Source organism: Camelus dromedarius, chromosome 20 (genome assembly GCF_036321535.1).
Source record: "Camelus dromedarius isolate mCamDro1 chromosome 20, mCamDro1.pat, whole genome shotgun sequence".
In the NCBI taxonomy this organism is placed as follows: domain Eukaryota; kingdom Metazoa; phylum Chordata; class Mammalia; order Artiodactyla; family Camelidae; genus Camelus; species Camelus dromedarius.
This window is the reverse complement of record NC_087455.1, coordinates 636,618-659,304: the sequence shown is the minus strand read 5'-3', so window position 1 is coordinate 659,304 and position 22,687 is coordinate 636,618. Positions and strand designations below refer to the sequence as shown.

The 22,687-nt window shown below is 60.1% G+C and overlaps 2 protein-coding genes and 2 long non-coding RNA genes across 5 annotated transcripts; 2 read left to right on the top strand and 2 right to left on the bottom strand.

The window, feature by feature from the left end:
• Nucleotides 1-743: 743 nt before the first annotated feature.
• LOC105105026 (sphingomyelin phosphodiesterase 5) lies at nt 744-3,319 on the top strand. Its single transcript, XM_031439966.2, is given in 7 exon segments — nt 744-1,609; nt 1,706-1,778; nt 2,069-2,209; nt 2,280-2,369; nt 2,455-2,518; nt 2,586-2,718; nt 2,790-3,319. Coding segments are annotated over 7 exon segments (1,446 nt in total). The 5' UTR covers nt 744-757; the 3' UTR covers nt 2,883-3,319.
• On the bottom strand, nt 2,941-12,686 carry OPLAH (5-oxoprolinase, ATP-hydrolysing). Of its 2 annotated transcripts, none has more exons than XM_031439850.2 (27): nt 12,579-12,686; nt 11,863-12,086; nt 11,583-11,774; nt 11,036-11,135; nt 10,829-10,952; nt 10,548-10,743; nt 10,303-10,468; nt 10,064-10,202; nt 9,916-9,983; nt 9,515-9,780; nt 9,329-9,441; nt 9,066-9,236; nt 8,770-8,907; nt 8,537-8,675; nt 8,301-8,413; nt 7,951-8,102; nt 7,175-7,335; nt 6,993-7,094; nt 6,749-6,923; nt 4,982-5,166; nt 4,712-4,858; nt 4,490-4,624; nt 4,169-4,318; nt 3,904-4,061; nt 3,653-3,813; nt 3,393-3,490; nt 2,941-3,153 (listed from the first exon to the last, which is right to left on the bottom strand). In XM_031439850.2, the coding sequence occupies exons 2-27, from the start codon at nt 12,031-12,033 to the stop codon at nt 3,007-3,009; spliced, it is 3,867 nt and encodes a 1,288-aa protein (XP_031295710.1). In that variant the 5' UTR covers nt 12,034-12,086; nt 12,579-12,686; the 3' UTR covers nt 2,941-3,006. The 2 variants fall into 2 exon arrangements, with proteins under 2 accessions (XP_031295710.1, XP_064332797.1); XM_064476727.1 differs by having other exon boundaries at nt 6,749-6,905.
• Nucleotides 12,399-19,534, top strand: LOC135318704 (uncharacterized). Its single transcript, XR_010376983.1, has 2 exons — nt 12,399-12,509; nt 19,251-19,534. It is a non-coding gene; the product is annotated as an uncharacterized LOC135318704 (long non-coding RNA).
• On the bottom strand, nt 16,864-22,681 carry LOC105105010 (uncharacterized). Its single transcript, XR_004132636.2, has 3 exons — nt 22,608-22,681; nt 20,340-20,507; nt 16,864-17,096 (listed from the first exon to the last, which is right to left on the bottom strand). It is a non-coding gene; the product is annotated as an uncharacterized LOC105105010 (long non-coding RNA).
• Nucleotides 22,682-22,687: the final 6 nt, after the last annotated feature.

Below are 22,687 nucleotides of genomic sequence, written 5' to 3'. Positions count from 1 at the left end.
GTGGCCCCGACGACGGGCTGCACAGGGCCCAACCAACGGTCCCTTCCCCCCAGATTGTTAACTTCCTGGGGTAGGGTCCCACAGCCGCCTCCACTGTGGGCTCTGAGGGGTGCTGAGCCAGTGGCCAGTTAGACCACTCCGAATCCGCCCCGCATCTGGGGGCGTGTCTTCATACTCCGGTGCTGGACCTCCTGGTTCCCCGGGGAAACGGGTCGGGTTGGGGCAGATCCTGTAGTCTGGGCAGCACGACAGCCCGGTCAATTCCACGCTGACTTGTGGGAGGAGTAAGAAAGCAGGACGCAGCGGGTACCGCACTCCCATCCCCATCGCTGCGCCTGCCTGCACTAAAAATTGAGATCCTTCACCTGGTGAGGGTTGCACCCCTGTAGCGGCTCTCATCTGACGGGTCTGCGGGTTCTGTCCCCGGCCTTCAGGGGAGGGCAGGGTGAGGAGGATCTGGGGCGGGACTGCGAGGCCAGGGTCCCTTTCGCTTCCTCTCTTCTCTCCAACCGCCGCCGCCGAGATTCCACGCGGGTGAGGAGAGGGCGGCTTCGCCCACGCGTCCGGCTACGCCTGCGCCCGCATCCCCAAGGTCGCGGGGCACAGCGCCTTCCTGGCCCCGCGCACAGGTTGTGCCACCTGGCCTTGAACCCTGTGACCCCCCCTGCAGCTCCCGCGAACGCACGAACGAGTCGACTCGCACGCTGGAAACTAATGAGTTGTCAGAGAGCGCAGCTGCCAACGAGCCCCGTGCGCCATGCAATCCCTGCGCGACTGGCCCCCAATGCCCTGCGCCCTACGGCCCTCGCCCTTCCCGCACCCTGTGCTGCAGGCTCTCCACCGCCTGGCCCGCGCGCTACTTTTCCCAGCCTGTTGGGCCCTGGACCACCTGCTGGGCTACTGGGTGCCGGCCGCGCGCCCGAGCGGCCCGTGGCTGAGCATAGCGGCGGGCATTGGAGCGGTGCTGCTGCTGCTGCTGCTGCTGCTGCTGCTGCTGCTGCTGTTTCTCATCGGCCTGCCTCTGGCCTTGCCAGGCCTGCTGCTCTGGCTGCTGCTGCAAGCCTGGCGCCGCCCCTTCTGCTACCAGCTCCCTCCCCAGAGCTGGGCGCGCCCCGCGCCCTGGCGCCCCTCAGCTGAGCCCTCGCGCTGCTTCAGCTTCCTCAGGGCCAACGTGTGCCTGCTCCCCGACGGTTTGGCGTGCTTCAGCAACTTGCAGCACAGCCAGCAGCGGGCCGAGGCCATGGGCGCCGCGCTGCTCGCCGGCCTGCGGCGTTCTCGCTATGGGGTTGCAGGCTGTGGTCCGCCAGTGCAGGGTATGCCGTGAGGGGTGCTGATAGGTGTCATGCCAGCGAGTCTGGACTTCGTGTGCCTGCAGGAGGTGTTCGATCTGCGCGCAGAGCAACGCCTGGTGAGACGCCTGGCACCCAGTTTGGGCCGGGTGTTGTACGACGTGGGCACATTCGGCCTGCAGCCCGGGCTGCGTCTCAAGCTGCTGGGCAGCGGGCTGCTGCTGGCCTCACGCTATCCTCTGCTGCGCGCCGCCTTCCGGTCCTTCCCCCAAGCGTGTCGCGAGTACGCGCTGGCCTCCAAAGGACTACTTTCCGCACAGGTACCCGCCCACCAGCCGCCACGCTCCCGGCCAGGGAGTGGGCGGGGCATGGGGTCCAAAGTGCGAAGGTTGCTCCGTCTGTCCGTGGTGTTGCAGGCGCAGCTAGGCATCCTGAATGGGCGCAGCATCGTGGGCTTCCTGCACTGCACGCACCTTCATGCGCGGAGTGGTGAGCCTGGTTAGCTGGCTCGTAGGCTCGTGGGCAGGCTGCCCCCGAACCCCCTTCCCCCGCGTGGCGGCGGCAGGTCCTAATTCTTGGCTACACTTCCGCTCCCCCTACGTTTGTTCACTGCCCAGACACCGCCAAGCCCTTCAAGTGCCTGGGTGGGCTCACAGATCAGGACCAGGAGGGGCGAGGAAAGGCGGGGGTGGGGGTTAAACTGGGTGTGCAGGATACAGAATGGCACCTAGGACTGAGCCTTCCTTCCCTCCTGGTGCCCCTTCCCTGCTCCCCAACAGAGGACGGGCTCTTGCGCTGCAAACAGCTGACGCTGCTGCTGGACTGGGCCGAACAGTTCGCGGCTGAGAGCCGCCAGAGTGACAAGGCCGTGGCCTTCAGCATGCTCTTGGGTGACCTGAACTTTGACAACTGCTTGCTAGGTGACAGGAGGCTGCAGCGGGGTGGACCGGGTGTCCTGGCCCTGACCACTGAGCGCTGGCCTCTCTGCAGACCACGCACAAGAGCAACAGCACCATCTTTTCAGCCGCTTCCAGGATCCCTGCAGGCTGGGCACACGTCAGGAGCAGCCCTGGGCCCTGGGTACCGTGCCTGGGGTGGGGGCAGGTGGACCTTGAGAGGGCTCGCCGAGACTCCCACTGATACCACCCTTCCTCGCCCTCCCAAGGAACGTTGCTGAGAACCTCCAAGCTGCACCACTCAGTGGCCTTCTCCCCAGAGATGCTGCGGAGGTGAGTGGCGACCTGGAGCACTGCCCGGAAGGACTGCCCTGGCATTGGTGACACTGCCTCTCCTTAGGGCCCTGGAGCAGGAGGAAGGGCGCCGCCGCTACCTGGCAGGCCCTCCCAGGGGAGGCCGCAGAGCTAAGCCCTGGCGCGGCCGGCATCTGGACTACATCACCTACAGAGGAGTGTCCTGAGGCCTGAGCCCAGTAAGTGCCAGAGCTCAGAGTGCTGGGCCCCTGGCACTGGGGTGACTCCTCAACCTGACTCCTGCCCCTAGGAGGTGGAACAGGTGACATTCAGCACCGCCCTAGCGGGGCTCATGGACCACCTGGCGGTGGGACTTTGGCTCCGCATTTCCATGCCCTCCTAAGGCAGGCACACAGGAGACAGGTGCCAGGACAGATGGAAAGACAAACAGGGACACAGAATGTGAGCCTGGCTGGTCGCCGTGGGAACTGGGCACCTTAAGGGGTCTTTATTGTGTGGGCCCTTCTTCACACAGCCTCCTGGGCCCTGCGGTACTCATAGATGCTGCCCCGCTTGGGGAAGGCTCGAGGCTGCGAGGGCGATCCTGGTGGTGGGGCGGGGTCCTCTGGGTCCCCAAAGCCCCCGCCACCCGGTGTTTGGAGGCAGAACACGTCCTGTTGGGGAGAGGGCCGGTTCAGCGACAGTATGGGCTCCACCCCGCCTCCCACTTTGGTCCCATCCCCACTGGGGTAGCACATCCATAGCAGCAGCTTAGACCGCAGAGACCTGGCTCACGGCCCCCTATTCTTCAGGAATCAAATTAAACTCATTCTCTGGTTATTTTTGTAACTTGTTCAGTCTCTGGGATGAGGGCCGCTGGGGTGGAGGGGGTCAAGCCAGGCCGCAATCTTACCCCCGGGTACACAGGCACAGAGGTCTTTCCACCCAGATTCACGGTCCGGCCATCCTTTCGGATCAGCAAGTTAAGGCCACGGGCACCTGGCTCACCCCCTTTGGGAAGAGGTGGGGGGGTCGCCCAGGAGGCAAGGAAGTGAAAGACATGGGGGATGGAGGGTTGGTGGGGAGATGGGGGAGGGGGGAAGATGGAACAGGGGGTGGGTAGGGAACAGACCAGACCCAGCCGGGCTGAGGGAGGGGAAGAGAGCCACTCACCCAGGAGGCCATAAGGCTGGAACGCACGACGCTCGGTCAGCACTGACAACAGCATCTCCTCACGAAAGAGCAGCTCTCGGACAACACCATCGCCACCCCGGAAGCGGCCACGGCCCCCGGACCCCAGTCTCAGCTCGAAGCGGCGCAGGATGACCGGGTACCTGCGCAGGCCTGGGGCTCAGTGCTGCCTGACCAGCCCGGGCTTCACGCCAGGCCCTGGTCCTCAGCGCCACCCCTCCCCCACCACTCGCCTGCTCTCTAGGATCTCGGGGTCGGTGATGCGTGTGTTGGTCATGTGGCTGTGCACACCGCTGCGCCCGTGCCAGCCAGGGCCTGCGCCCGCGCCTCCCGCCACTGTCTCGTAGTAGCCCATGTGGGCATTGCCCAAGGTCACGTTGTTCATGCAGCCCTGGTAGAGGCAAGTGGCTGCTGCACTCCCCTCCCTGCCGGCCAGCCCACAGCCCTCCCGGCCCCCAGCAGCTCCAGAGCTGCACCCATCCGCCCGCCCCGCCACACCTGGGAGGCCGCACAGGCTCCAAAGGCCCCCAAGATGACGTCTACCACGCGCTGCGACGTGAGCACGTTGCCGCCCACCACGGCTGCCTCTGGGGACGGGTCCAGGATGGAGCCTCTAGGAATGACAACACGCACCGGCACCAGGCAGCCCTGTGGGGAGAGGCGCCAACTCTCCAGAACAGCTAGGAGGAACATGGTGCCCCACAACTCGCATCAGCAGGATTAGTTGGTTTGGGGGTCAACTTAGCCCTCAGACTCACTCAGGGTGACCCGGTTCTTGGGGCGGACCTCTGTCCTGGCACAATGCACACCCCTGCGCACCTGGTTGAGTGGGATGTCGCGGCCCACCAGGCAGCGGAGGCAGTAGATGAGGGCGGACAGCGTGATGGCCCGCGGCGCGTTGAGGTTGCCAAACACCTCGGGCCCAGTGCCGCTGAAGTCAAACACTGCACTGCCCTGCCAGCCCAGGGAGAGGGGAGAGGTGGTCAGCAGCCAGGTGGCCATGGCCCTGAGGCCTCAGGAGGTCCCGCTTCCAAGACTGACCTTACTCAAGTTGATCTGCACGCGGAGTCGGATGGGGGAACCATCGTCCATGTGGTCCTCTGCACACACCTCCAGGGGCAGGCCCCGGGCCTGGCGCGAGGTTCCAAAGGCCCGCAGCATGTCTCGCACAGCTAGCTCAGCATTTGCCTGGCAGAGAGTACATTCAGCAACAGCCACACCACCTTCCGGTAGGTCAGGTGGTCCCTCCCTCTCCGCCCACCAGCCTGGGGTAGGCACACAGCTGCCCCCAGGCTCCTGCCCCAGGCCCACCTGAATGTGGCCCATGTAGGCCTGCACCACATCCAGGCCGTACTGCCCGATGAGCTCGCCCACCAGCTGGATGCCCTTCTGGTTTGCAGCCACCTGGGCACGGAGATCTGACAGGTTGTCATGCAGGTTCCGTGTGCCACTGCAGCCTGGAATCTTGCCTGGTGCCCGCAGGGCTTCAATCACCGCTGAATGGAGGGGTCACCACTGAGCCATTCTCCAAGCCCCAGGGCCACCTGGTGCCCTGCTCCATGCCTGCTGTACCTCTGCTGGGCACCACATGTGGGCCCATCACTGGCTCCTCACAACCCTGCTGACTCCTCCAGTGCCCCCTGAGCCCCCAGCTTCTCCCTCATCTGCTGTACCTTCTCCTTCCCACACCCCAGTCCCCCAGGGGACCCTAGGCCTGGACGAGCAGCTTTGCATCTGACCTCACAGGGGCTAGAGGTGCCTAGAGCAGGGGCAGGGGGCAGGGGGGCAGGGGGGCAGGTTCCCTCAAGCAAACTCTCCTCCTTTCTCCATTCCTCCTGCCCTCCCCTCCCCATCACTCCCTCCTGCCTTTTCTGGGCATCCCCTCCTCTCCCAGGAGAAAAACCACTTCCCTTGACCCTCCCCACTCTCACTGTCCCCAGCAGCGGATTGATTTGAAAGAGCATCAGTGTGGCCGCCTGTGCCACCCCCAGCAAGTCTGGACAAGGCCTCCACTCCACCCTCTGGCAAGCAGTCCAGGTCCTGGCCCCAAAGACCACACTCCCTGCTTTTGGAGCTCTGCCCTCCTGAGTCTGGGTCATGGTCCTCTTTGAGGCTCCCTGGCCACTGGGTTCTCTGCCATATGCCTGCACCTGTTCCTCAGGGATCCCTGCCCCCACCCAACACTGGCCAAGGAAGCAGCCAGGCCTAGGTCCCTCTGCTTGTGTCCTCAGCAGCCACAGCAACGCATGGCTCTGTTACCCCACCTTCCACCCCACCTGCATCACTTGTCCTCACCCTGGCTGCCCCCCAGGCTCCCAACCCCTGTGGCCTCAGAGCAGCTCTGCACTTCCCGCTGTCCCTGCAGCTTCTGTCCTATCTTCCTTGCAGCTGCAGTGCCAGAACCTGCAGCTTTCCAAACTTGATTCCTTACCCCACACCCAAATCCCACCAGATACCAACCATGACCCCAAAATCAGCAGTCCCCACCCTGATGCCTGCTTCCCAACCTGAGACTCGGCTGCAGCTGCCCCCAGCCCGCTCCGGGGCCTGGCCTGCAGGCACGTAGGCAGGGGATGCTCAGGGTACACAGGCTACCAACTCAGGCCCGGCTGTGGCCCTTCACCGCTGCTCCACTGCTCCCTGCCCAGTGATGGACCCAAGCTCAGGAAAGCTCTCCAAGGGCCTGCAGCCCCTGGGCCCTGGCGCCACCAGCTCTCTGACGTCCCCAGACCCAGTGCAAACCCAGTGCACGTTACCAATACAAGCAGCTGCCCACCTTAAGACAGGCTCCTCCCCTCCTGCACCCAGTGCCTGAGATATCCTGGCCACCCCGCCCCACCTCCAGAACCACTGAGGCCTTTCTGGGCACAGGCAGAACTCATCTCAGCTCCTCTGATTATCTCTGAGAGAGGGTCTGCAGCCACGCTGTGCGGTCACCACCTGGCTCCCCGAGCCCGGAGGCAGGCCTCGGCCAGTGGGCTGCATCCCAATAGCTGTCCAGCCTGGCTACAGGAAGCAGCCATGTGTGCTATCCCACTGAATTCCACCCTGCCCCACCCCAGCCCCACTCCCGCTCACCCTCCTCCTGGAAGACACCCCCCTGGACGAGTTTGAAGGACAGAAAGACGGCGCCCTCCTGCTGCAGGGTGGTGGAGTTGGGGGGCATGGAGCCTGGTGTGATGCCCCCGATGTCCGCATGGTGCCCACGGCTGGCCACGTAGAACACAGGCCGAGTCTGACCCGGCCAGAACACCTAGGGGTTGAGAACAGTCAGCTGTGGTGGCAGCCCCACCACCAAAGATACCTGGGCAGCGACACTCACTGGCGTGATGACAGTCAGGTCCGGCAGGTGGCTGCCCCCAGCGCTGGGGTGGTTGCTCAGCAGCACGTCACCGGGGTGGAGATCGGCCCCCAGGTGCTGGATCTGAAGCCAGGAGACAGGTGCAGAGTGGGGAGGGAGTGGGGCACAGGGCTCAGGAGGGCAGGGAGAGGGACCCGCCGAACCTGGAACTGCACTGTCTCCTGCATGGCACCCAGGTGCACAGGGATGTGAGGGGCGTTGGAGACCAGGCCCCCGTCCGGCCCGAAGAGGGCGCAGGAGAAGTCCAGGCGCTCCTTGATGTTGGTGGAGATGGCTGTGCGCTGCAGGATTCGGCCCATCTGCTCTGGGGGGACAGAGTGACCAGGTGCCCACTGGCCCCACCGCACCCATAGCATAACTCTGGGATATGGAGAGGCAGGACCACCGCCTTCAAGGCCTCTGAGTCCCAGACCCAGAAGCAAAGGTGGTGATGGCCCACCTTGACACAGCAGGGCCATGACCAGGTCATGTTTTGCTTATGTCAACTGCACCCTCTCCCTCCCTCCTCACCCCTGCCTGGAGCCCTAGCAAGAACCCGGCGCCCCCCATCAACTCTCTGCCGGGCCTAGTTCATCAAGGACCTGGTGCCAAGGCACAGGCTTTGGGGTCCCAGAAGGCACGCAGCCTGACCCTGGCCCCGAGGTCACTGTGCAGTGCCTGTTTCAGTCCACAGAGTGGCAATCCCAGACCACATGGTGCTGGTAAAGAAAAGCACCCACCCTGCCCACGGCCGGCAGGTGCAGTGGGGCTGTGCCATCCAGGGCCAGGGCCAGGGCCACACTGCCTGCCCTGTCCCAGCAGGGATTCTGCTTCTGCCCCTTCCCCAGGTCACACTTTCTCTCTGGAACCCCCTGCCAGGCACCTCTGTCCGAGATTACAGGGAGCCGGGCGGTGGGGTGGAACAGGGGCAGCCACTCACCGGCGATGCTCATGAAGCGGTGGGAGAAGACGGACAGATGGATAGGGTCAAGCTGGGCACCCACCACACTGGGGGCCTCAGCCCCCACGGAGATGCGGATGTCCCCCATCTCAGTCACCTCTGCCTGGCAGCCTGGCTCCACCAGGATGGTACTGGGGGCAGGGGAGCAGAGGGGCTGGAGGGGCCAGGTCGTACCCCCTTCCAACCAGAGGCCCACATCCCCAGGCAAAGGAACACCCCAAGCATGAAGGGATCCCAGAGTCTTTCAGACTCCCGCAGCCTGGGGCCAGAGAACTCCGCCGGGGCCGCAGCCCGCCCGGGCCCGCAGCTCTGGCCCAGCCCTCACGCACCTGTTGCTGTCAATGATGAGGCAGGGCCCCTGAAGCTTGTGCCCATAGCCCAGCTCTCCCAGCAGGTACACGGGGGTCTCCTGGTAGCCCCCCTCAAAGAAGCACTGGGTCATCTGAGGAGGATGTGAGGGGTGAGCAAGGTTCCCAGGTCCAGCACTCTCCCGGGGTCTCCCCATCCACACCTGTCACCATATCCCAGTGGGAGTGGGTAGACAGGCATAGGCAGGACCACCAACCTTGTCTACCCGGGGGGGCCCACTCTGGGCTTTCGGGACGTTCTCGAGGCAAAGGCCACTGTGACCGGTGCCCCTCACCCGCACATCGTCCACGACCACCGGCCGCTCAGGGATGATGAAGCCAAACTCCCTCATGTACCTGCACAGCCATCAGCCCCGAGGGAGCCATCAGAACCAGGAGGCCAGGCCAGCAGACCACCCACCAGGGCTCCCAGGATGCAGAGCTCACATACCTCTCCACGAAGGCTGCCCCAAAGTCGCCAGCTCTGGGTGAGCGCGCAGTGGCTGGGTGCTGGTGGGCCGACACCATCAGGGCGCAGTCGGTGCCCTGGTAGCGCAGGTGCAGGAAGCTCTCAGTGCTAATCTGGGACCTGCAGCAGTGGGAGAGCCAGGCACTTGCACGGGGTGCCCCTCAAGGATGCCTGCCTGCTTCCTCCAGTACTCGGAGTCCAGCCCTCCCTGACTGCTGCCCGAGGGGCCTAGGCACCAAGTGAGGTGGCTAGGATGCTGCAGGCCCCCAGAACCCCACCTGGGGAAGCCCTGGGCCCGCAGGGCATCCACACACTGCTCCTCCAGGCGGCTCAGCCTCTGGTCCAGCTGCACGAAGGTCTCAGGAGCATAGGACAGGGAGCAGGGCTCCTGTGCCTCGTGTACCACGTCTGCCAGGGCCAGCCCCAGTGCAGACAGCAGCCCGCTATGCCTGCAGGGACAGGGACCACCCAGCGACAGGGTAGGGGTACCTCCCAAAGATGGTCCCCCATGCCAGGACACGTGTACCACACCCAGACACACCTGTGAATGTGCACAGTGTCCATGCCCAGGGCCCGAGCGATGGCACATGCATGCTGCCCACCAGCTCCCCCAAAGCAAGCCAGCACATGCGCCGACGGGTCATGGCCTCGTGCCTGGGGAACCAGAAGAGGGTCAGTGGCCTGCCCTACCCTGCCCGGCTCCCACCCCCTCGGAGTGAGGGCATACTTGCGTGAGCGCACGGATGGGCCGGCACATGGCCTCGTTGGCCACACGCACAAACCCTATGGCCACCTCCTCCAGGCTCAGCAGGGAGGCCGGACAAGGCCCATTGGTCAGGAAGCTGTTGACCTCAGTGGCCACAGCCTCCAGGGCCTTTCGGGAGGCCTCCGGGGACAGTGGTTGGTCCTCTCCAGGCCCAAAGATGCAGGGGAAGGAAGCAGGCAGCAGGCGACCCAGGACCAAATTAGCATCCGTCACTGTTACAGGGCCTCCTGGGAGGTGTGCACAGTGTGGGCGCTGCGGGCTGTGGGTGGACACTGGGAGTGGGCAGTAGGGGTGGGGCTAAAGGGGTAGGTGGGCTGGGGCAGCACAGGAAAGGGCTTGGCAGCACATATGCCACCTCTTACCTTTGCGGTAGCAGGCGGGGCCAGGGTGGGCTCCTGCAGACTCAGGCCCCACCACGAAGAGGCCCGACCTTTGGAGAGGGGGAACTGGAATTGGAGGCAGGTTGGCAGGCAAGGCCGGGGGTCCCACCCAGGTTGGGGTGGGGCTGACCTGAAGAAGAGGCGGGACCCTCCACCGGCTGCCACTGTGTTGATGTCCAGCTGGGGGGCCTGGAGGGTGACGCCAGCAGTGCTGGCCTCGAAGACGTGCTCAAATTCCCCAGCATAGCGGCTCACGTCGGTGGATGTGCCTGGTGGGGGGCAGGTAAGGAGTCATCCCACAGACCTGGCCCCGATGATGCCCAGTCTGGCAACGGGGGCTCCCCCAGATCCACCCTTAGGCCCTCATACCTCCCATGTCAAAGCCAATGACAGGCTGGCCGCCCTCCACCCGATAGGTGGTGGCTGAGTAACCAACCACCCCACCAGCGGGGCCCGAAAGCACAGCACGGGAGCCGCTGAAGGAGTCCAGGGGTGCCAGGCCACCATCTGAGCGCATGAACAGCACCTGCACATCCTGCGGACAGACAGGGGCAGTGAGGGACGGGGCAGGCGCTGGGCGCGGTGGTGGGGAGCGGACAGGCAGGGGGCCTCACCTTGAGCTGACCCTGAAAGCCACAGCGGAAGCCCTGCACATAGCGCTGGATGGTGGGAGTGAGGTAGGCGTCGGCGCAGGCTGTGTGCCCCCGGGGCACAATGCGCACCATGGGCATGGCCTCCGAGGACAGTGACACGTGTGTGAAGCCCAGCTCCCGGGCCAGTGTGCCCACTTGCTGTTCGTGCTGGGCCCACCTGCGATGATGCCCGAGTGTCTGTCGCTGAGCCTTCCGCCCACAGTCCCCCGCCCCTGCCTGCACCCCGGCCGGCCCACGCTCACGTGTAGGAGTGCATGAGCACCACGGCCAGGCTGCGGATGCCTCGGGACAGAAGCCCCTCCAGCTTTCCGCGCAGAGCTCCCAGGTCCACAGGCTGCTGCACCTCCAGCAGATCCCCTGTGCGGCCTGCCAGGAGGGAAGCCCACCGCTGCCGGTCAAAGGCCCATCAGGGCCTGCCACTCCATCCCCCAACACCCGACGCACCCTACCTTTCACAGGTGTACCAGCACCCGGCTCCCCTCGATAAAGCACCACGCGCTCGTCCACTTCCAGTACCTCTTCATACAGCATCTCAGGCATGGGCACAGCCTAGGGGTGGGCAGAGGCTCAGAGGAGGCCCAGGCCTGAGGGTCCTTGCTGGGGTCCTGCGTGGGTGGGGTAATGCAGCCGATGGGATGTGTCCCCACAGGCCAGTCCACAGGCCCAGGAGATACAGTCAGGTGGGGTGCCCCCAGACAGCTGAGTGCAGCCAACTGCCCCCCCCACAAGGGCTGCTCCTTCCCAGAACCCAGCAGCGGGGGTGAGGGGTCAGGGTCCAGGACAGGGCACAGCGGCAGATAGGCACAGGACAATATGTGATCAGTCAGGGCTGGGAGGACGCAGTGTCCCACTACGAGTGCCCGGAACCTCCTCTTTGTCAACTGGTGGTCTTGGGCTGGCACAACCCTTCCAAGGACTGCACACCCCAAGGGGCCACAGCACCCGGGGAAAGCGGGAGCTGCACAGTCAGCTGCCTGATGGTGTGGGCGAGCTCACCAGGTCAAAGAGGTCCTCTCGGGCCTGGGTGCCCACGTGCAGCAGGTCCCGGAAGCCGCGGGTCACCAGCAGGGCCACCCGCTCCCCTCGCCGTTCCAGCAGTGCGTTGGTGGCCACCGTGGTGCCCATGCGGATGCTGGCGATACGACTGGTGTCCAGCGGCCGGTCCCGCGGCAACAGCATGCCTCCCTCCTGGGGACCCCAGCAGGTCATCGGATGGTCAGTCATCAGGCCTCTGGCCCAGAGGCCCCTCCCTGCCCCACCACTCTGCCCGGGCTACCTGTTCCAGGATGCGGCGGATGCCCTCCGTGGGTGCATCTGCATAGTTGGCAGGGTCTTCTGAGAGCAGCTTCAAGACCCTCACATGCCCCCCTGGGCACTGGGCAAAGACATCTGTGAAGGTGCCTCCACGGTCAATGGCAAAATGGAAGCGTCCTTCCGGGCCGCCCATGGTGACAGGGCTGGAGTCCAGCAGCGACTCTTCAGCCGGCAGTCCTGGGAGAACTGGACAGAGACAGGGGGTCAGCAGGGAGGCCCGGTCATACACAAGTGGGCAGCCCTGGGCAGAGCTGGGATGGGGAGGGGACGGGGGATTCCAGGCCCGGGAGGGGCCCTGGGTGGAGCTAGACCTGGGCAAGCCAGGGTGCTGGGCCTAATGCCCCCCATTCCCCAGTGCTCGTGCCCAGAGTTGGGGGGAAACCCAGGGCCTAGAGCAGATCTTTGGGAAGTGGACACTCAGCAGGAGCCCTGGCGCTGGGGTTTCTGGGCCCTTTAAGCGCCAAGAAGCACGTGGGTTGGGGGGCAGGTGACAGAAGGCCCACTTCCCAATCGCTCGACCTTGGAGCAGAGGCCTTAAGGGACACGGGGACGGGGCGGAGCCTGCGCAGATGACCGGGCGCGGCCGCGGCCGGGAGGCAGGAAGGAGCGGTTGGTGGGGGCGAGTCGGGGCCGGGAGTGCCGAGAGGGGATAGGGGAGGGTCCCGGGGCAGGGCCCACCTGGCCTGTCGGCTCCGGGTCGCGCGCCGTCTGTTCGGGTTGCACTCGCTCCGGGCCCTGCCCGTGCCCGCCCCCAGCCCGGAAGCGGGACCCGCCCCCCCGCACGACCGGTCCCGGCTCGCCGGGCTCTCCCGGTTGCGTCAGGCTCGGGCTGCCCGGAGCCGCCCCCTCCCTCGGCCGCGAGACGCCCCTAGGACGGCGGGGCGGGGCCGGAGGGGGACCTGGGGTCGGCGGGCGTTCCCAGCTCGCTCCCAGCGGCGCGCCCCGCCCCCCGCCTTGGCTCCGCGGGCCGCCCGGCCCTGCGCTGGCCTGGAGCTCGCTGAGCGTGGGCGCTCTGGGGACCCTCCTCAGGTGTCCCGGGGCGGGAGGAGCAGGCGGCCCAGACGAGCTCGGACTGCTCCCCAGCGTCAGGCGGCTGTGGGGGATAGGGCGGGGGCGACCGGGGAGGGCGGAATTGATGGGCCGGGCAAGGCGGGGACAAGGGGGGCGGTTGGCGCGCGCCCTGGAGAACCCCCCCCCCGCACTCCCGGCCTGCGCGTGGGCGCCGTGGGCAGGGGCTCCTCCACACCACCCTCCCGGGTGGCCAGGGGCCGCGGTCAGTCCCGCGACTTAGCGGCGGTTGGCTGCCTCTCCCCAGCCTGTTTCCCTGTGGTCAGAAAGCTGCCCGTGTGCCTGCCCAGGCCTGAGGTGGGCGCGAGCTGTGAGGGGTTCTGGAAAAGGAACGGTGGGGAGTAGGGGGCTTCCCAAGCAGAGGAACAGCAGGTGAAGAAGACTGCTTCACCTAATGGATGGCGCCGACAGATGGCCAGACAGGCAGGGGCACGGCACCATCTATGCCCTGGCCCCCATCCCACCCCAGGCTTCCTTGCTTCCTTGCTTCCTTGACCCTTGCTGGCCCTTGAAGCCTGCTTGGTCCTAGGAGGAGAGGGTGCTGCCCCCCTAGGCTGCAACAGGGCTCCCCACTGACAGGCGGCACCCCCTGTGCCCTGGGGGGTTGAAGGGCAGCCTCAGGGCTCTGCCACGTTCTCAGCGATATCCCCTTCTCCCTGCTGCACCCCTTCAGGGACCCCCCACCCCGCCTCTCCCCCTTGCTCCATACACCTGTCAGCACTGGACAGGACACGGGCCAGGACAGCAGGGGCTTTCCCCTGCTCTTCACGGCCTTGGCTGGATGAGTGGAGCTTGTGGGCCTCTGAGAGGAGCCCTGGTGGGCCTGGCACGCTCACCTCTTTCAGCATCCTTGAACTTGATGGTCCTGCGCCGGGGCAACCGGGGGCTAGTGGCCATCTCAGCCAGGAGCCCAGAGCTGCAGAAGCCCAGGCTGCTGCCCCGGTTCCTGAGCACCAGCTTCAATTCCTGGTTCTCCTGGATGAGCTGCACCAGCCTCCGCAGCTCTTCGTTCTCCTGAGCCAGCCGCTGGATCTCCTGCCGCAGGCCCTCATAGCTGCTGAGGAGGGACATGCCCGGCAGTGGGGGGCGGCAGCTGCTGACAGCCGGCGGGCTGGCCAGGGACAGCAGACCCCGCCATTGTGAGGTCAGCGGCTGCCTCTACCCCCGCGCCTCAGCCACATTCCGGGGCTTCAGAGCCAGGGCCCAGCAGAGCCTAGCCTAGAGCGTGAGTGCCTCACCTCTGATCCCTGGCCCCCTGAGGGCTGAAGGACGAGGGGATCCCAGACCTGCCCCAGGCCCGGAGTCCCTCCAGGAAGCCACTCTTAAAGGACAGAAGCTTCTTCACCCTAGCTGAGCACAGCGCACTTGCAGGGAGAGGCGGCATCCCCACCCACCCACTGGCCACCCGCCGCAGCGACCCCACCTACTCCTGCCAGGTTATGGGGCTGGGTGACGAGGCACAGTACATCATCTGAAGGGGTCAGGAGAGGGCATGTCTGGGCTGCCCTGCAGGAGGGGTGCTTCTGGCCCAGCAGCCGCAGGAGCTGGACCGCAGAGACCGAGGTGGGTCAGAGCCTGGGGGCGTGCGGTAAGCCAGCCAGCACGTTGCGGTGAGCCTGGAGCCAAAAGTGGCCCTGCTGTGGGGGCGGCAGGGAGTGTCATTGTCACATGGGGGACAGGCGCCCTGGACAAGGCACCACATTCAGGGCCCCAACCTCAGGGAACAGGATAGGGCAGGCAGCAGGGAGACCTCAGGAGGCATCTGAGGACAGCAGATTCCTGGGGATAGGGGAGCCACCTCAAGGGCTACAGCTAGGTTTATACTTTAGAACATGTAAAGGGCTTCCTTGTTTCATGCAGTCTGTCTTCCAAAGGGATAGCTCTGTGCAGTTGCTGTAATCTGTGTCATTTCTTCCCTTATGATTATTTACTTCACGTTATTGTTTCCTTTCTGCGGGTCAGTTCACTGCAGTTTCCACTTGGTAACCAGCAGGTTCTCCTGGGGTTTGCATGTCCCTTCCCCGACTGCTTCCGTGTGGCACGGTGACCTCTGGTGGAGAGTTCTCACCAGTGCTGTGTGCATGTCAGAGGACCCCTCTGAAAGCAGTGTTCCAGGGGACTGGGGAGCAACCGCACTTAATTTAATGGAAATAATGAAAATTTTAACAGTTCCTGTCTGCAGGAAATAATTCTCATTCTAAGGATTAGGAGTAGAGCATTCGTGACAGAGCTAGAGATCTTACCCCAAACAATGACAGGCTTAGGGCAGCTAGCTTCCAACTCAGACGCTCCCGGGAGGGCAGAGGGCGACTGTGGCAGGCAGAGTTCTATCTCGCCCCGGTATCCCTGCCCTGCGTAATTGCAGGACTGTGAATAGAATGGCTTGTACACCCGTGGTTGTGTTATGTTACATAGCACAGCTGACGTGCAAGAGAGACCATCCTGGGCAAGCCTGGCTGAATCCGGTGATCCCACAGAAGGACAGGCCTCTTCCTGGAGGAGGGGTTGCAAAGCTCAAAAGAGATCCACTCAAGGAAGATTCTCCATTGCTGGAGGGCCGTGAGGCAGGGCACATGAGGAGCCCCAGGACCAGACACATCATAGCCAAAATATTGAAAGACGATGAGAAAACCTGAGTCACAAGATGAAAATAACCCATCACATATAAGAGAATCTCATAAAATTAACACCTAACATCTCATCAGAAACAAGGGAGGCCTGGAGAAAATGGAATGACAGACTCAAGTCATTTAAAAACTCAAGATTCCAACAGCCTGGAAAATGATCTTCTGGAAATCAAGGTGAAATAAAGACAATCCAGGGTAAACAGTGAGAGCGCCTGTTGCCAGCAGACCCACCTTACAAAAAATACCAAAGAAAGCTCTTCAGCTGAAAGGAGGTCACATCGACAGTCGTTCAAGTCCCGCGTCCCCATGCCACGCCCACACTCATGACCTGTAGGGCTCTGAGCTAATAAGCAGATGTAGCATTAAGCTACTATGTTTGTGGCAACCTACTACACAGCAGTAGAAAACTGGCACAGCCTCCTGTGTTGAAGGGAATGCCGGAGAGGATCATGAAAGAAGCTGGGATACAAAGGAGATGGCAAGTGCACTGTCCCAGGGTGGAGCCGGCCCTGGGACCTGGGGTGGGAACTGCGGACAGATCCACTTGTATCTTGGGTTCCCAAACTCCCATGAGCCCCCTTCCAGGCAGAAGCAGCTCCTTTCTCCTCGCTGGAGGAATCTGGCAGTGGCCTCCCCTGGGGCACAGATGGCTGCCAACAGTTGTTGCCCACCCCCAACAGGTGGGTCCAGGTCTCAGTCTGTGGACTCTGAACTGACCTTGTGCCTTATTTTGACCAGAAAAATAGTGGAAGTGGCAGTGTTCCTCTGCCAGCCTTGGCCTTGAAACGCCGGGCAGCAGCAGGACTTCCGGAAATGACCCTCTCACTCTGGGGACTGGCCAAAGAGCATGTACCATGGACTCATGAGGTCTAATAAGTCTTGGTAAGAAGAGCGGGAACCTGCTCCCTCCTACCCTGAGTTCTGCATTGTGACAGTTCTGCTCCAAGAGGGTACGGCCAAGAGCACTGGGCACCCTTTACCCTGGCTCCAGCCACAGGACAGAGGGGGCCTGGGAAGGATGAGCTCAGAAGACAAAGCCTCCCCTCCCACCCCCTGGCACCCACCCGTGGGTCAGGGGCATCACTCTGGGAGGAGCAGGCTCCCACCTGCCTCCAGCTCCCCCAGACCCTGCCCAGGGTGAAACCCTGCCCAGGGTGCGTGGCTGAGCAGGCTGCCTCTCTCTGGACACTGAGTGTGGTGTCACAGATGACAGTGGAGACCTCAGTGGTGAAAAATTATGGAAAAGATCAAATACATGACCACAAACGTGAAGGCTTAAAACAGCAGACATTTATTCTCTTCCAGTTCCAAAGGCCAGAAATCCACAGAGTCTCATGGGCTAAAACTAAGGTGTTAGCCAGAATAGTTCCTTCTGGAGGTTCCAGGGGAGAATTCGTTCCTTGCCGCGTCCAGCGTCCAGCATTCCTTGGCTTGAGGCTGTATGCCTCCAAGGTCACCTCTCCTTCCCTTCTTTTGTAACCAAGCATCCCTCTGCTTCCACCTTAAAAGGATACTCATGATTACAGTTAGGACCCACCTGGATACTCCAGCACACTCTCTCCTTCTCAAGATCCTCAGCTTAATCATTTCTGCAAAGTTCCTTTTGCTGTATGAGGTAACATCCACAGCCATTAGGAATCAGGACCTGGACACCTTCTGGGGCATACTCCAGCCTACTACACTGGCTGGACATGGGACAGACTTGGAAGTGTCCCCCCACTGCACACTAATTCATCAGCAAAGGATGGCACCTCACTGGCTCAGTTGGTGGCTAAACCCTAAGCTATGTTGACTCCAATGCCACTTCGAGGAATCCAGGCTTAAATGTAAGCACTAGGAGGGAGGGGGGACCGAGTAGTGACAGCAGAAGCTGCACACTGTGGAGGAACGGACCTCACCAAACGGGCCCCGACAAGCCACTGGACTAATAAAGTAACAAAACAGCAAGATCAAGAAGCCCAAGAAGGACAGGCTAATCACGATCCAGAGTTGCTGTAATAAAGCATCTAAAATGTTGTTTTCAACAGAGACTTGCAAAGAAACAGGAGAGTGTGACAGCTGCACGGGAGGGGTAGGCAGTAGTAACTGCCTTTGAAGGGGCCCAAGTTTCGGCCTTTTTTGGCAAAGACATCAAAGCTTTGCTCATGCGAAGACCCATGAAAAGAGTGGCTGCAGTGGCAGGTGGTGGTCTGCAGGGGTCCTCCCATTGCCACTGCAAATACCCAACCTGCAGCAGCAGAGACCCAACCCCGGACCCCCGCCCACCTGCCAGGGACAGTTATTTTTCTTCCCTGAACTGACCCCTATTCTGGACATGGCTTTGCCCTCCCTGCTTGCAGTTCCTCTGCCGGCACCTGAATCTCAGACTCACTGAATGCCTGATCTCCCATTGGACAGGGCTGTACACCAAGGACGCATCTTAGAGCTGATGGCCTGCGGCAATGAGCTCGTGACCCTGGGACTCACTGAGCAAGTTCCCATCAGCCTAATGGAATGGTGACAGTCTGTTGAAGGCCCTGCTACTCTGCCAACTGGCAGCTCACTCCTCTCAGGATAGGACACTGCTGAGATGCATCTGTGCTGCTCTAGGGGCCACAGGGTCCAGGGACATATTCACTGTGAAGCCCTGAGGCTTAGCTCAGGACCCTTCCAGGCCAGGGCCCCAGCAAAGAGTTCCCCGGGTTGCACATTTTGTACGATTTGCAAAAGTAAATCATTTAATCACAGTCAATTAAGGCTATCACTTCCCACTGCAACCCGCTTTCAGGCATTTCCTCCCCTCCCATGTGGAATGGGAGAGGGCGTCCTGAGACCCACTCAGGGAAGCCGAGTTGGGAGTATATTTAGTTCAGGTTCTGTGGGAACAGGCACTTCCTGGTGTGGTTAAGCTATTGCTGGCATTCTGGTGTAGAAATGGCTTCTAGGAACAACCCCCACCCCCACACTGATTGTCACCACACATTGGGTGGATGGAATTGGCTAATGAGTGTCGTCAATTCAAAAAACATCTAAGATTAGTCACAGACAAGAAGCCCCCAAAGGCCCTGAAATCTTAGGACTCACATGTAAAAGAAATTTGATAGAGGTTTTCTCAAATTTAACAACTCTAAAAATGTACACGATATTAGCTAAAGAAATTGTGACCTGAATAAAAATGAAAAAGAAACTGTGACCTGAAAACAACTTTCAAAGCTATAAATAATAAAGTTTGATTGAACGTTAGAGAAGCTAAATTATCTTCCCTCTTTATATAGATGACATCATAAAAGTGTCGTCATCTTAAGAGGCCATCAGATTTTGCATCCAAAAAGCATAGGGGAAACATGTTAGAGAAATGTTCAGGAAGTTAATTCATGACATTGCATTGGTTTCCTGTGTTTTGTGATCTCTGTGATACTTGTCAACTTTAAACATCTGTGTTGCATGTTAGGCTTCTTTTCTCACTCTGTTAACTTAATTTTGGGAATATGATTTTACCTTGTTTCCTAAAGAGGGCCCTGCAACTTCTCTCCTTCAGATGTTTGCAGAGCTGCTAGTGTCTGGGAACCCAGGTTGCAGGAGGGCTCCTCCCATCCCGCATTAAGAGGGGCTCATTGAATCGAAACTCTTTGTACAGACAAACATGGTTTATGCTGAACTCCTGCTCTGCTTCTAGGAGTCTGGGTACATCGTGAGTAGAGGGTGCCTGCACGACCAGCCCCGATGAAAGCCTGGGCACCGAGTCTCCGGTGAGCTGCCCTGGTGGCCGGCACTTCACACACGTTGTTGCAACTTGTTGTTGGGGGCGGAGTGTGTCTTGAGCGACTTCTCAGGGAGAGGACTCGAAGTTGGCGCCTGCTTTCCTCTGATTTTGCCCCAAGTCTTCCCTTTGCTGATTTTGATTAATATCCTTCCCCTTGAATCTTGGTTATGAGCATTAATTACATGTGCTGAATTCTGTGAGTCCTAGTATATCACTGAATCCAGGGATGGTCTTGGGAATTCTCAACACAGCTCCCAAATTTCTACAAGCTTTGGGCCCCCAAAGCCTGAATCCACTCATGTGTGGGCCCTATGGCTAGAACACAAGGGCCAGAGAACCAAGGGGTTCTCCCTCCTGAATGGTCCATACCCTAAACCAGAGATGCTCACAGCGGACACGGTAAGGTTTCCACTGATCTGGAAGGAACAGCCACCACCCAGTCACATGGCGGGGGGTGCTCCTTAGGCCCAGGACCAGCATTATCCTATTATCCTGCGCTTCTAGGACCAACTATGCATCAGGGCTGGGCACTGGTGGGGCATCCACCTGTGTCCAGGGACTACAGCAGTCTTGACCTAGTAAGAGTAGGAACAGTAGAATTTCAAACTGCTGAGTGAAGAAGGCCTGGGTGACTCAACCAGTAACCTGCTCAGTCCAGCTGAAGAGCTGAGGGTGAGGGGATTGAGGGTGGCCATGATGGCCTTGGACTGGGTAGCAGCAGCGTGGTGGCTGGCTCGCCAGCCCTCCTGCCCAGTATTCTAGGAGCCTACCACCTGGGAGGGGACGCTATGCCTGGGAGACTTAGGCCCTAACCCACTGCAGCATGTCCGTCCCATCTGTTCTCCTTATGGCTGACCTTGAACCGCTCCTATTGAAGGACTGGACCATGTCCACTCCCCTTGAGCCTAGCAGACCTTTGTGACTGCCCTGACCCATAGAAGCTGGCAGGAGTGACACTACATGACTTCTGAGGCTAGATCTTAAAACACCATGCACACTCACCTTATCTTGGGAGGTCACCTTGGTGCCATGCTTCAAGGAAGCCCGGCTGGGTAGAGAGGTCACTTGCAGGTGTGCTGTCACAGCCCCAAATGTGGTCCTGGCCAAGAGTCAGCACCAACCACCAAAGATGCTGAGGGAGGAAGCCTTTAAGACAACGCCAGTCACCATCTGCAGTGACCACAAGCAGGAAAGTCCTAAGTGCAAACTGCCTAGCTGAAACCAGGCAACCCCCAGAAATGTGAGACATAATATTCCTTTTTTGTTATTTGAAGGCACTAAGGCTATGCATCAAGAGAGAAACTGACACACAATGCTATGCAATCCCTTTCTGAAAAGGGTGACAGTATTTTCATTCTTAAATGGAAAAAGGGGACCCACTTTATTGCAATGTGGGAACTGGATGTAAAGGAACAGCATGAAAGGACCTGAAAGATGGCACATGTAGGCCGTCCTGGGACACTGGCCTGTGCCCATTCCTAGGCCCCTGTGAATGTTGCCTCCTCTTGGTGAGTGTTGCATCCCTGTCCATTCAAACCTGAAACATGGGACCTGGCTTCCTAAGCACTGCAGAGGGAACGAATAATGCAGCTGGGGAGGGGGTGCGGGGGGTGCTGGGATAAGCTCCCTGCTGGTGACCTTGACCACCAGGAAACAGAGGTACCTGGAAACAGGAGGCACCTGGAGAGGAAAGCCCCTCATTTCTCCCTCCTGTAGACCCATCAGCAATTCCAGTGGATTTGACTGACATAAGATGCTGGAATACACCATGCCCAGAAATGCAAGATGCCAGTAACACTCTGCCGGCTGGCAATGATTATGTAAAAAACTGCAACACTTATTCTTGGTGTGAGAGGGAAAAAGGAACTCTCACACTTACAGCCTTCACCCACAAAGTCCCTACCCTGGGATTCCAAGCCCTGAGCCCCTGAACACACACCCACTGTCCTCAATGGAGCAGTAGCCGGATACATCCAGGTACATCCAGCCCGGGTATCAAGCAAAAAGTTAATTAGAGTTCCACAGGATTAACCGAACAGGTTTCAAAAGACATTTTTTGAGTAAAAAACAGAAAAGTGTGTATGAAATAATCCCATTTTTAAAAATAACCAGAGTCCCAAAAGCCACTATATGGCTGTACATGTACAACTGCATGTATCTGTGTGCCTTGGATGTAATTTTGGGAGTATGGAGAAAAACATGGAAGAACCATTTCTTAAGCTAAGGCAGGTGGGGGTGCGTGCAGATAGAAGAACGAGGCCAACATCGAAAATTAAAACTGCTGTAAAAAAAAAAAATGACCATGTGGGAAACAGCCTAAATGTCCATCAACAGGTGACTGGATAAAGAAGATGTGGTATATTTATACAATGGAATACTACTCAGCCATAAAAACCGACAACATAATGCCATTTGCAGCAACATGGATGCTCCTGGAGAATGTCATTCTAAGTGAAGTAAGCCAGAAAGAGAAAGAAAAATACCATATGAGATCGCTCATATGTGGAATCTAAAAAACAAAAACAAAAACAAACAAACAAAGAAAAACAAAGCGTAAATAAAGGACAGAAATAGACTTACAGACAGAGAATACAGACTTGTGGTTACCAGGGGGGTGGAGGGTGGGAAGGGATAGATTGGGATTTCAAAATTGTAGAATAGACTACACTGTATATAGCACAGGGAAATATACACAAAATGTTATGATAACTCACAGAGAAAAAAATGTGACAATGAGTGTGTATATGTCCATGAATAACTGAAAAATTGTGCTGAACACTGGAATTTGACACAACATTGTAAAATGATTATAAATCAATAAAAAATGTTAAAAAAAAAAAAGACCATGTGTATGTACAATATAAACAACGTGTCCGTTTTTTAAGTGGGCAAATGTTGAAACTAAACGGTGAAAAGCAAGAGAACAGAAAGTGTGCCTCAGCTTGGGAAAACGAATGCGTTCATGTCCGCGGAACTCAGACGCCCTCAGAGACAAAACGATGCTTCCATTCCAGCAGTCGCTGCTCTGACCGGGCCTGGCGTATCCCAGCATCTCGAAGGAGGCTGCCGGCATGAAGGAGAAGCAAAGGCGCGCCGGCTGCCGCGGGGGCCCTGGGTGCGGGCGCAGACGCGCGCCGGCCGCGGCCAGGGCGACGTGGGACGGGAGGGCCCTGAGAGTCGTGGGAACCGCCCCCACGACCAACCGGGGGGAAGCGACCTGGGGGCTGTACCCCAGCGGGTCTCCGCCCCAAGCAGCCGCGGGGCACCTACCCAAGACGGCCTTAGCTTTCCCTCCCCAGTCAGCACCACCGAAGCTCCCCGGGCCGGAAGTAGCGGAAGTGGCGCCGCGG

Bases quoted from the DNA above. Each gene is read 5' to 3' on its own strand.
- OPLAH (XM_031439850.2), bottom strand. From the start codon at position 12,033: ATGGGCGGCCCGGAAGGACGCTTCCATTTTGCCATTGACCGTGGAGGC. The intron at 11,775-11,862 runs GTAGCCCGGGCA...TGGGGTCCCCAG, and splicing joins TCCGCCGCATCCTGGAACAG to GAGGGAGGCATGCTGTTGCC. The intron at 6,924-6,992 runs GTGAGTGTCGCT...CTCAACCCCTAG, and splicing joins ACCTGACTGTCATCACGCCA to GTGTTCTGGCCGGGTCAGAC.